Source organism: Felis catus, chromosome C2 (genome assembly GCF_018350175.1).
Source record: "Felis catus isolate Fca126 chromosome C2, F.catus_Fca126_mat1.0, whole genome shotgun sequence".
In the NCBI taxonomy this organism is placed as follows: domain Eukaryota; kingdom Metazoa; phylum Chordata; class Mammalia; order Carnivora; family Felidae; genus Felis; species Felis catus.
In genome coordinates this window covers 114,492,312-114,503,604 of record NC_058376.1, presented here as the reverse complement: position 1 = coordinate 114,503,604, position 11,293 = coordinate 114,492,312, and the positions used below count along the sequence as shown (strand labels likewise).

General features: G+C 39.8%; 1 protein-coding gene across 1 annotated transcript in view; it reads right to left on the bottom strand.

Annotated features, from left to right (window-relative positions):
* WWTR1 (WW domain containing transcription regulator 1) overlaps positions 1 to 11,293 on the bottom strand; it is a 136,340-nt gene that overhangs the window by 3,946 nt on the left and 121,101 nt on the right. Inside the window, exons 5-6 of the mRNA XM_011286170.4 lie at positions 7,128 to 7,261; positions 5,816 to 5,928 (exon numbers count right to left, since the gene is read on the bottom strand). Coding sequence (XP_011284472.1) covers positions 5,816 to 5,928; positions 7,128 to 7,261 — 247 coding nt within the window. The remainder of the gene's footprint in view (positions 1 to 5,815; positions 5,929 to 7,127; positions 7,262 to 11,293) is intronic.

Here is an 11,293-nt window from a genome sequence, read left to right as displayed (position 1 = left end):
GGATCCGACCTGTGATCTGCACCTTCCCATGACAGCTACATGAAGAGCTGTTTTGTGAAAGGCTAGATAGGCCCTCCCTGTAATAAATACCTTATTACAGAGCTATATTCTAAGGGTTTAATTGTAAGCGTATATTTATCCACGTCATCCCTCTTTATGCTCAAAGACAGTACTGAGGAGTTTCCTTTCACCATGTTATTGAAAAGCTGTCTTCATTGATGGCTCTAGGGATCATTTTAAAAGTATTTTATAAGGTGAGTTCTGCAAGAGAGAAGGAGAGGGAAGATCCCAAGCAGGCTCTGTGCTGCCAGGGCAGAGCCCAACAGGGCACTCAAGCTCACAAACTGTGAGATGACACTTGATCCAAAACCAAGAATCGGACACTTCACGCGCTGAGCCACCCAGGCACCCCTGTTTTTTTCTAAAACAGGAAAAACAAGTTTATCCTCAATAATAATATCTTTTTTTTTAATGTTTTATTTATTTGTGAGAGAGAGAAAGCGACAGAGCATAGGTGGTACTGGGTAGGGGCAGAGAGAAAGGGAGACACAGAGTCCAAAGCAGGCTCCGGGCTCTGAGCTGTCAACATGGAGCCTGACGTGGGGCTCGAACTCATGACCCACCAGGTCATGACCTGAGCTGAACTCAGATGCTTGACCAGCTGAGCCACCCAGGTGCCCCAATAATAATATCTTTCATCACTGTCTAATATCCATTTAGATTTTGTCTTGTATTATTATATGTCCTGAGTTTTCTTGTCTTCATAAATTCTCTCTTACCCTTTTTCTCTGTCTCCTGCTGGTTACGTAGCAGCTTACAATTCTCTTCGCTTGCATATTTAAAAAACGTTTGTCAAGAAGATCTACGTTCCATGATATAAGCAAGCACAAGGTTGATAACAATATTTTGAGGAATTTGTTTGGTTGACATGATCTGCATGTATTACTTGTATTTTTTTCAGTCTATTGCATACCTTACCATTGTCTCTAAAAATATGTTGTATAAAAAAATAATAAAGTAAGTCCTGAGGATCACCCATCCTCCACATACACACACACCTGGCACCCCACAACTATTACTTTTCTCGCAATGCGTATGAGTCACACTGCACGTGAGCATATTAAGGTTCTGAGAAGTCTTGTTGTAAAGAAACTGGTTTTATTTTGTTTAGGCCACTATCACCTAATAAACCCATTTAATCATCCAATCCTATTGTGGCAGAATTTATATCCTAATGGAATTGGAGTCCACAGAACACAATTGAGAAAATGCTGTTCTAGAAAAATGAGATGCCTGGGATATGACACGAACGACACATGTTCTTTATGAATAATACTGTAGGAGAAAATGTACTGACCTTGGTGGCAGTGGACTGAGCTTTTTAGCTGTGTGACCTTAGACACACTTAATTTGTCTGAATCTCAGTGTATCCATCTGAAATTGGGGCTGTAGGTATCTTCTTCCCATAATGGAATAAAGCACCATACAATGTCCGGTTCCAGGAATCACTCATATATACAAACTTATACAAATACCCACATACAATAACTATTGATTATGCTGAGAAAGAAAAACCTGGGAACTCTGTCACTGTTGCCAACACAATATCAGAACAACTGATTAATTCAAATAGCCCTGATCAATTCTGAAGGGATAAAATAGACCTCAGAGACTGAGGGGCATCGCTAACTAAGGCCAGCTTCCACCCCAGAAGCATTTGTAAGAAACTTGTTAGATTAGCTTTTGTGTCTTGTAAGTACATTAGCCTTTCTGGAAAGGGTTCACAGAAATTTCACTATTCTGAGCAAAACCGGAGAAAATTCATTCTAACCATATGCATTTACCACGGAGAAAAATCATATCTTTCTGAGTGATGAGGGAAACATAATCAAACTTGCATTTTGGTGATAGTAAAGCTTAATGGCTCTTCTATAACTCAAACGGTATCAGTGACCCTTGGCAATATTTTAGAGGATTTTCTTTGCAAAAGGCAGTAATTTGAAAAATTAAATCACGTTTGACATGCCCTCAATATAGTGTTACTGATATTGAAAAACAGTATCAAAATAGAACAGAAAACCCAAAATAACTTTTACTACCCACTGGAATGTAACAGATGGAAACGAGGCTTACAAAAATGATCTACCCTGAAAAACGATCTGATCTAAAATGCTGGGTGTCATTTTTCCTCATGTCCAGTTAAAACCATTCATCTCTATTGATTTCCCATGAAAATGTTGTCATCATAATACATTTTACTTTTAGCCAAACACAATCTATTTTAAAGAATGTCTGTTATCCTTTCTTCTCAGACATGGAAAGCATGAGGAGACTAGTTATAAGAACCTTCACTAAGGTTAACAATTTTAAAATCACTCTCTTTGGACCAACTTTGCAATCTCGGAGGGATATTTTTGGCCTTTGCCGTTTTATACATTTAAAAAGTGGGAGAGACAAAAAAAACAGGCAATTCTTAAAAAGATGTGTTCTTCCGATTCCTTCTCTCTCTAAGCGCTCTGAGAGAGACGGGGGTAGATGTTTATGTTGCTACTAAACTGAAGGGAGCACTATTTCTATTTCTCTTTTGTGAGCAATGAGTTGTACATTCTTTCTAAGAAAAACAAAAAACAAGGGACCTAACGAAACTGAGCAGTGTTACTGTATTTTTTAAAAATATTTTCATAGACTCATTTTCAGGTTATTAAGTATAAAAGAAACAGATACCCTCTTTTTTAAAGTAGTTAAAACATCGATGATTTGTATTATCAATTTTTAGAAGTAATTTCTTAGTAAGCTTGTGGCATTAGAAACTACTAGAAGAATTTTTCTTTAGTGAAATTAGTTGGAACATTTATTAATGAACATAACAAATATTTTTCCAGAATTAAATATGAACCGTGACTATGTGTTTAAAAAAACACGTATGAATATTCTGGAAGAGTGGATGACTTCCCAGCTTTGGCTCTCGTTGTTCCCTTTACTCTATTGCCCACCGCATCCAGTTACGGGTTGCATGTGTGATTTGCAAAGGGAGTGCTCAGCTGGCTTGTTTCCATTCATCATGGGGTCAGTGAATCTAACAGACATTTTCTAGCCACACTTGAGCTGTGCCCACCGCCAGTTGGTCTTCCAGGTTTATGCCTACTTCCTTGAAAGCCTTCACAGACATGACCCTAAATTCCCCAGGCTGACGCTCACTTAACCAGGATAACTTGGAAGCCTAGCTTTATCAAGTTCAATCTGTCCTTACTTCAGCCTCTCAGAAGGGGAGAAGAGAACTTTGGGCCAAGCTCTGTGATCTCACGACTCCCCACAATTCCATGAAGTAAGCACATTACTCCCACTTATAGGCGAGAAATCCAAAGCCCTGGCAGGTTCTATCACTTTCCCAAAGTCACTACCGAGAAGTGGAGAAACAAAGATTCACCTTGGGTTGCCTATCTACAAAGACTATATTCTTTTCATTATATCACGTAATTCCATATTTTGGCTTCAAAACATTCCCTACTTACCTACTTGAGGTCATTTTTAGAAGCCATAGAATGAACCCATCTTTCTTTCTTTTCTTTTTTTTTTTTTTTAATGTCAGGTTTAGATTTAGAGCTCCTGAGTCTTTTCTTATTTAACTTTTGGTTTTTATCTTTACTGGCTTCCCAGTGTTTAAAAGATGAAAGCAAACAATTATTAAATGTAGGAAGGAGCTACTTCATAAGGCTGTTCCAAAGAGGACACAATAAATCTCACACTAAAAAATAGAGAGATGAAGAAAGTAAGGGAGGGAAGCAGGAGGGAGGGAGAAAACCTAAGTAATAAATCGAAGAACAACAAAACAAACACTTCAAACTATTCTTGTATGACTCCTCACAAGAAGGTCTGTGCAATCGTCCAAACACATCAATGATGAGGTGCAGGGAGACCCCAAAGCAGCTGGTCCATCCAACCCACTTCACTCGTAAGGTGCCCAGCTGAGTCTGACTCTTGTCTGACCAGTAGTGTAGCTTCAGAGCACAGAGAGCAGTCATCTAAGAGCACAGTGTAACAGATACAGGCACTGTGGATGATGGCACTGGGGAGAGGACTTCTTTTCATCACGGACAATTCATTTACTATCCTCAGTGATGATGGAGGGGAAGTTTGAATGAATAATTGCCAACAGTGGACCCCTCAGCCGTCATTTATTTTTGGTTCTAGACTATCTTCTGGGAGTTGAGCACTTTATGATTTAATCTAGATTTGGCTAATAAGACCAAATTTGGCTTTTGCAAGTGAAGGCCTCACTCCTGGAGAAGAAGAGGAGACATGACCAGAAGCCAGCTGGGGCCTGGCCTAAAGGTGGGGCAGGTTGGGGACTAGGTCACTAGGTCAAAGTTACCCTCTTCTTTTATATATATATAATTTTTTTTTTTAATTTTAGAGAAAGAGAGAGAGGATGCAAGCAGGGAAGAGGGATGGGGTGGGGGAAAAGAGAGAGAGAGAGAGAGAGGGAGAGAGAGGGAGAGAGAGAGAATCCTAAGCAGGCCCTTCACTTAGCATAGAGTCCAACACGGGGTTCAATCTCACGACCTTGGGATCATGACCTGCATTGAAATCAAGAGTAGGAGGCGCCCCCCCTCAAAAAAAGAGTCGAACATCAAATCATCAAATGCTCAACCAAGTCACCCAAGCGCTCCCTTTATTTTTTTCTTAAAATTTTAGAGAGAGACTGACTTCTTTTTTTATTGTTTTTTTTTTTTTTAATGTGTATTTATTTTTGAGAGAGAGAGAAAGAGAAAGAGCATGAGTGGAGTAGGAGCAGAAAGAGACAGAATCCGAAGCAGGCTCCAGGCTCTGAGCTGTCAGCACAGAGCCTGATGCGGGGCTTGAACTCACTAGATGGGAGATCATGACCTGAGCCGAAGTCGGACACTTAACCGACTGAACCACCTATGAGCCCCTGACTCTTCTTTTTAATTGCTGAGGGATGTTACCATGTTGGGACTCGGAGCTGACAGTTTAGAATCTTCTGAGTTGCTTAACTTTCCAAATGCCCACTACCAATTGCTCTCCAAATGCAGCAAATGACATGAAAAGATATGAAGTCCGACTTCACAAGAGAAAAAGTGGCCCATATATTACAACTGCAAGCTAGAAGGGCATAAATATTCCACTGTGGAAGAATGGCAGAGTAGAGAGTGTGGCATTAATGCAATTGTGAGGGGAGGCTATATGAAGGAAGCAAGGAAGGAAGTGGGGGGGGGGGAGGAGGAAGGGAAGAAAGAAAGAGGGGAGGAGAGGAAGAATGAGAGGGAGGGAGGGAAGGGAGGGGAGGGAGGGAAGGAAGGAAGGAAGGAAGGAAGGAAGGAAGGAAGGAAGGAAGGAAGGAAGGAAGGAGGGAGGGAAGAAAAGAGGGTCTTGGGTGGCTCAGTTGGTTGAGCATCCAACTTCAGATCAAGTCATGATCTCATGGTTCACGAGTTTGAGAGCCCCTCATCCGGCTCGCTGCTGTTAGCTTGTGTTCTCTCTCTCAAAACTAAATAAACATTTTTAAAAAAAGAAAGGAAAGAAAGGAGGGAAGGGAGAGAAGGAAGAAGGGCGGGAAGGGAAGGAAGAAAGAGGAATTTAAAATTCCGTGCCATATATAAAACTGCATTTGTATAAACTGTGGAAGAAAGGACTAGAATTTATTAATAGTGCCTGAGGTTCGGGTGGCTTTTCAGTTGTCACTTTATGTTATTGTTGAGATGACGTGTTTCTGGTGGGATGCAGAACAGAGAGGACCAAGGGGGCGATGCAAGCGTGCAAACACACTGCAAGTACCCGCAGGCTTTGCTCTCACCTGTGTCCATCTCGTCCACGTTGCTGAGGAAGTCCTCTGGGGTCGTCGGGACACTGTAGCACCCTAACCCAAGGCCACTGTCGGTGCTCTGCTCCCTCGAATGATAGGGCCCCCTGGGGAGCAAAATATGGGAGAAACTTCAATGCAAGCCCACGCCAAGAAATTCCAAAATAAAACCGCAGGTCACAAAAACCCTAAACTGGTGCAGTTCTGCCATTCTGTCCCGCTTTCCAGGTAATGAAGGGAGGCAGACTTTGCACCTCCCATTAATTTTAAAGCATGCACACCAATGTCAGTGAAATTAAAAGACTGTAGGCAAATAAAAGCGGCCTTTCATGGTAAATTGACACTGATTTCCTTTCTATCTCAAAATAATAAGTTGAACCATGTTCTGCAAATAGAGTATGATGGCATTTATGTAAATTTCTTAAAAAAGAAAACAATGTTCAATATTACTTATGAATGCATACATTAACAACCAAAAGGAAGTATAAAAATATGTGTGATGGATACACCAATTTCTGAATAGTGGCTACCACTAGGGAGGGAAGAAGAGAAAGAGACAGATTTCAGTGGCGGTGGGGATGGGTTTAAATATTAACTATAATACTTAAAAAAAAAAAGATCTATGGCAGTATGGCAAATGTGAGTGTTGTATACATGGGTAAATCCTGTTACTTATATTATTCTGCACATTTGCAATATTTCAAGTCAACAATTTAAACAATTTAAAAATTTAAACAATTTAAAAATTCCTTTTCTTCATTATCATGAATTTAAAAATTCCTTTTCTTCATTAGTTCACTTACTGTTTGTTTTCACCTCTCTGTTTTTAAAAACTTTCAGAATTGTATTTGTTTGTTTGCTACAAGCCTCTGCAAGAGCAGAAAAGACGCAGGAAATAGAGAACTGCCCTTTACTTGGGTTGAAAAAGCTACAATTAAGGTTTGACTACTTCTACTCATGAACATGTTTCTGGCCAAATTATCTTTTCTTTCTGCTCACATGCTTCATATTTTAAAAACATCATCTCTTTGTTTTATTTAAATTTTTTTACTGTAAAATAGTTTTAGACCCACGTAGAAGATGTAAAAAGAGTACAGAGTTCCTGTGCACCATTCACCCAGCTTCCCCAAGGACATCTTACATAACCATAGTACAATTACCAACATCAGGAAATGGAGAGCTTCCCTCTATCCCCAGCCCACACTTCAAGCTCCCCACCTTTCCCCAACATAAACAAAGACCCATTATACTCTAAGACCACATAATAAAGAAAGCAAAAAGAAGTTACTCCAAAATGCTAACTTACCCATTGAGGAAAGGATCTGAGCTATTATTAGTGATGGATCTCATGTCTGGGGTCATGGCTGGCTGGTTGACAGCAGGCTGAACAGTGACTAGAGTCTCGGCTTCCATGGGGAGCTGTCTACAGAGGGCGGCTTCCTACAGAAATAGGACAGTCAGAGGGAGAGGCAAGTTATTCACTCATTTTCACAAGAATTGGAGCAAAGTATGTTTCACATGAAAACCTTCCGCCAAACACAAAGCACTTAACGTTTGTTCCCAATCAGTCAAAATCATCAGGAAATCATTACTGTTCTTTCTCTGGAGAAAGTCTTACTGGCATAAGTCACTTTCTGACATCTACAAAGTTAATGAGAAGGTCCGCGACTATCTACCTCAGGACACTTCTGTAACAACTGTCCCACCCATCCAATTATTTAAATACTCAAATCATATAAAGGCGTCGAGACACTTTCTCAGAGACAAGGCTATTTTTATGCCAGATGCTCAGACCAAATCTAAGTCCATCAAAGCAACTGAACTCCTTTGATCTAGCAGGTACATTCTGGTCTTTGCCACAGAGTCAGGCTCTACATCAAATCGTATCTGCATCAACCAGGAGAGCAAAACAACCCAGTTAAAAAGTTTGTTAGTCGGTCAGTTTTTCTATTTGACTAATCATTCTGTTGACCTGATTAAAATGACTGAAGGTTGCGGAACCATGCAGAGCCAAACCCAATCTCACTAACGACAAACTGATAGCATACGGATTTCATTACCAAAAATTAGAATGCTAGAATTATTTTTTTCTTAAGCTGGCATTACTTTGCCAAAAGAAGTCAATCCAAAAGGTTATGAATTTGACTGCAATTACTTTCTCCGGGTAAAACCTCCAGGGAGTCTCTCTCACTTTGACAACCATGAGCAGACATCACATTCCTTTCAAATTTGCTGCTCTTTCCAGAGAAGAATACTTTTATATGTTTATACTCGCATCCAAAACCAAAGTTCGGCCCTTCCTATATTTATGCCTATCAGTTTCCCACTTTCCAGCCTGAAGTCATTGGTCTTACCATCCCTCAAACCCCAAAACCATGGCTACAATGGCAAACAGAATATTCAGGCCATCTAAATTACGGTATCTTTGTTAGATCTCTTCCAGCCCTAACATGCTATGATTTTAGAGAGTAACTGCTGTCTAGACAAGTCTAGTGAAGTCATCGGCAATAAAAACTTTCGGTTACTAGAGTTCATTGTACTGTTATGGGGAGTTACGGTAGCGTGACTCTTATAAAACATGAGACACCTGATTGATAAGAAACTGCATTGTTAATTTGTATTGAAATAAACACCCTGGCTAGAAAGGGCCTCTGGCTCACTTCTGTTCTGGTTGCAAATAACCAGAATACTTAACAAATTTTCTCCAGTAATCCAAAAAAAAGCAAGCCAAAAAAAAAAAAAAAAAAAAAAGGAAGTTAAAAAAAGTTTTTTTTAATGTTTATATATTTTTGAGAGAAACACAAGAGCGCAAATGGGGGAGAGGCAGGTAGAGGGAGACACAGAATCCAAAGCAGGCTCCGGGCTCTGAGCTGTTAGCACTGAGCCCAACGTGGGGATTGAACCCACAAACTGCAAGATCATCACCTGAGCTGAAGTTGGACGCTTAACCAACTGAGCCACCCAGGTGCCCCAAATGGACTTTTTTTTTTTTAAGGTTGATTTTAGTTCATAATTCCAATCTTGGAAGTACTTTCTGAATAAATCTAGAAAAATTAAGTTGTTTTCTGATAGTTGTTTTTACATTGTAGGAAATGTGCATTAGAAAACTTATTCTCCAACCAAAGCTTACCGAGGACCTCATAGAGAACCTGAACCTGAACCCGGTGTGAGAAGACCAGAGTTCACCATGCACACTCATACACACAAACCAGTCTGAAAACATCTAGTCAATGATAAAATTTCTACTTCTTTGATTTTTTAATTTTTTTAATTTTTCTTTTTAACGTGTGTTTATTTTTGAGAGGGGGAGAGAGAGAATGGGGGAGGTGCAGAGAGAGAGGGAGACAGAAGATCTGAAGCTGGCTTTGCACTGACGGCAGAGAGCCCAACTCAGCGCTTGAACTCACAAACTGTGAGATCATGACCTGAGCCGAAGTCAGACGTTTAACTGACTAAGTTACCCAGGCACCCCTCTAGTGTTTTATAAATTGTGAATGCAGAGATCCTGTGGTCAATAAACTTCACGACATAAAAAATCAACTTTAACTAGCACATTCTATTTTCTAACCATTCTAAATAAATGTGGGGTTTACCCTTAAATGGTATGCTTTTGAACATACAAGTTGAAGAGACTGCTGCATTGCCTTATATCTGACAAAATTTTTTCACCATACATCTTTTGTTTAATTTTATCTATTTATTTTGGGAGAAGAGATAGTTCATGGGAGGGGCAGAGAGAGAGAGAGAAAGAGAGAATCCTAAGCAGGCTGGGCACGCTCAGTGCGGAGCCCAATGCAGGGCTCGAACTCACAAACCATGAGATCACGACCTGAGGCAAAATCAAGAGTCGGAAGCTTAACCGACTGAGCCACCCAGGCGCCCCTCTCACCATGTGTCTTAAGAATACTGGTTGAATTTCCAATACCAATGTGGTCTGAATTTAAATACAATAAGAATTATTTGTGGAACTTTACTGGATAAAAAATATACACGTACGTAATACATATGAACTATTTGTCTTCTATAATGACATGAAAGTAAAATGTTTAAATTAAAAGAAAAACTATCAAAAACTAGCTATAAAATATATAAATTAAACTTTCCTCTTCATTTAAATTATTGCTGGCATATTTCAAATAGATACAATATAAATTTTTACAAGACCGCTTGTGTGTGATTAAATACATAAATAAAATTCAAAAAGACTATAATAACCAAAGTTGAAATAACCTATATTATATTGGGGGAAACGTTTCACTGTGCCATCTGCCAATTCACATCTGTTCCCCCTATTTTAAATTAAAGATAATTGAAGTTCCATTCCTCAGCATCGTCATTTCCCCAACTATTTTGAAGGCTTGACCCCACGTCATCAAAAGAGGCAATGCTATGTTCTGTCTGTAGGGGGCTCACATTATCATTTTCCACCTTCAAATGACTGACAAATGAGAAAGAATACAGAAAGCGTGTTGAATGTACCTGAATAATAACTTTGAGACATCAATCATACTTGACTGAGTTAGAAAGTTATTATAGGGGGCAATACTCTTTCCAAGATTATTCTTGGATTACAAGTCATTCCACACAGCAGTCAAATAAGATCAGGTTGGGCCCCTGCTCTACACCCTTCTGGATGGTGCCCCACAAAGGCCAATGTGCCAGCCCTGTCTGCTTCTCCTCCTGTGTCTCTGACATGCTCCCCTCACTCACTCCCTTCCCAGTGCTCCTCCCACTGCCATCATCTGTACCAAGTGTTCCCTCTACTTGGAACGTGCTCCTCGGATCTTCCCAAAGTTCCTATGTCACCTACTATCTGCCTCCTACAAATGCTACCTCTTCAGAGACTGCATGAAATTTTCTTCATAGCAACTTAAGTATTTCTTTTTTTTTTAATGTTTTTTCTACGTTTATTTATTTTTGAGAGACAGAGCATGAGCAGGGGAGGGGCAGAGAGAAAGGGAGACACAGAATCTGAAGCAGGCTCCACGCTCTGAGCTGTCAGCACAGAGCCCAACTCGAGGCTCGAACTCAAGAAACGTGAGATTATGACCTGAGCCAAAGTCGGATGCTCAACTGACTAAGACACACAGGTGCCCCACAAGTTAACTATTTCTCTGTCTTTCCCATTAGAATGTTAGAAAACTCCATGAGGGAAGGTATCTAATTTGTCATGTTCACGACTATATCCTCACTGCCTGGAACAGTCTAGGCCTATAGTAGGTACTCAATAAGTATTTAATGAATACTCAATAAGTTCAATAAGGTACTCAATAAGTTCAATGAATAAATGAAAAATATTACTAGACTTCAAATGGGAATATTTTAAATTGTGATTAGTAATAAAAGAAAAAATACACTAAGAACATTCAATTCTCATCTTCTATCACAAATATGAGTGAAATAACGCCCTATGTATACATCTCTCAACTAGCCAGGCACAAACTCCATCCTTGTGTGATGATCCCACTGCTC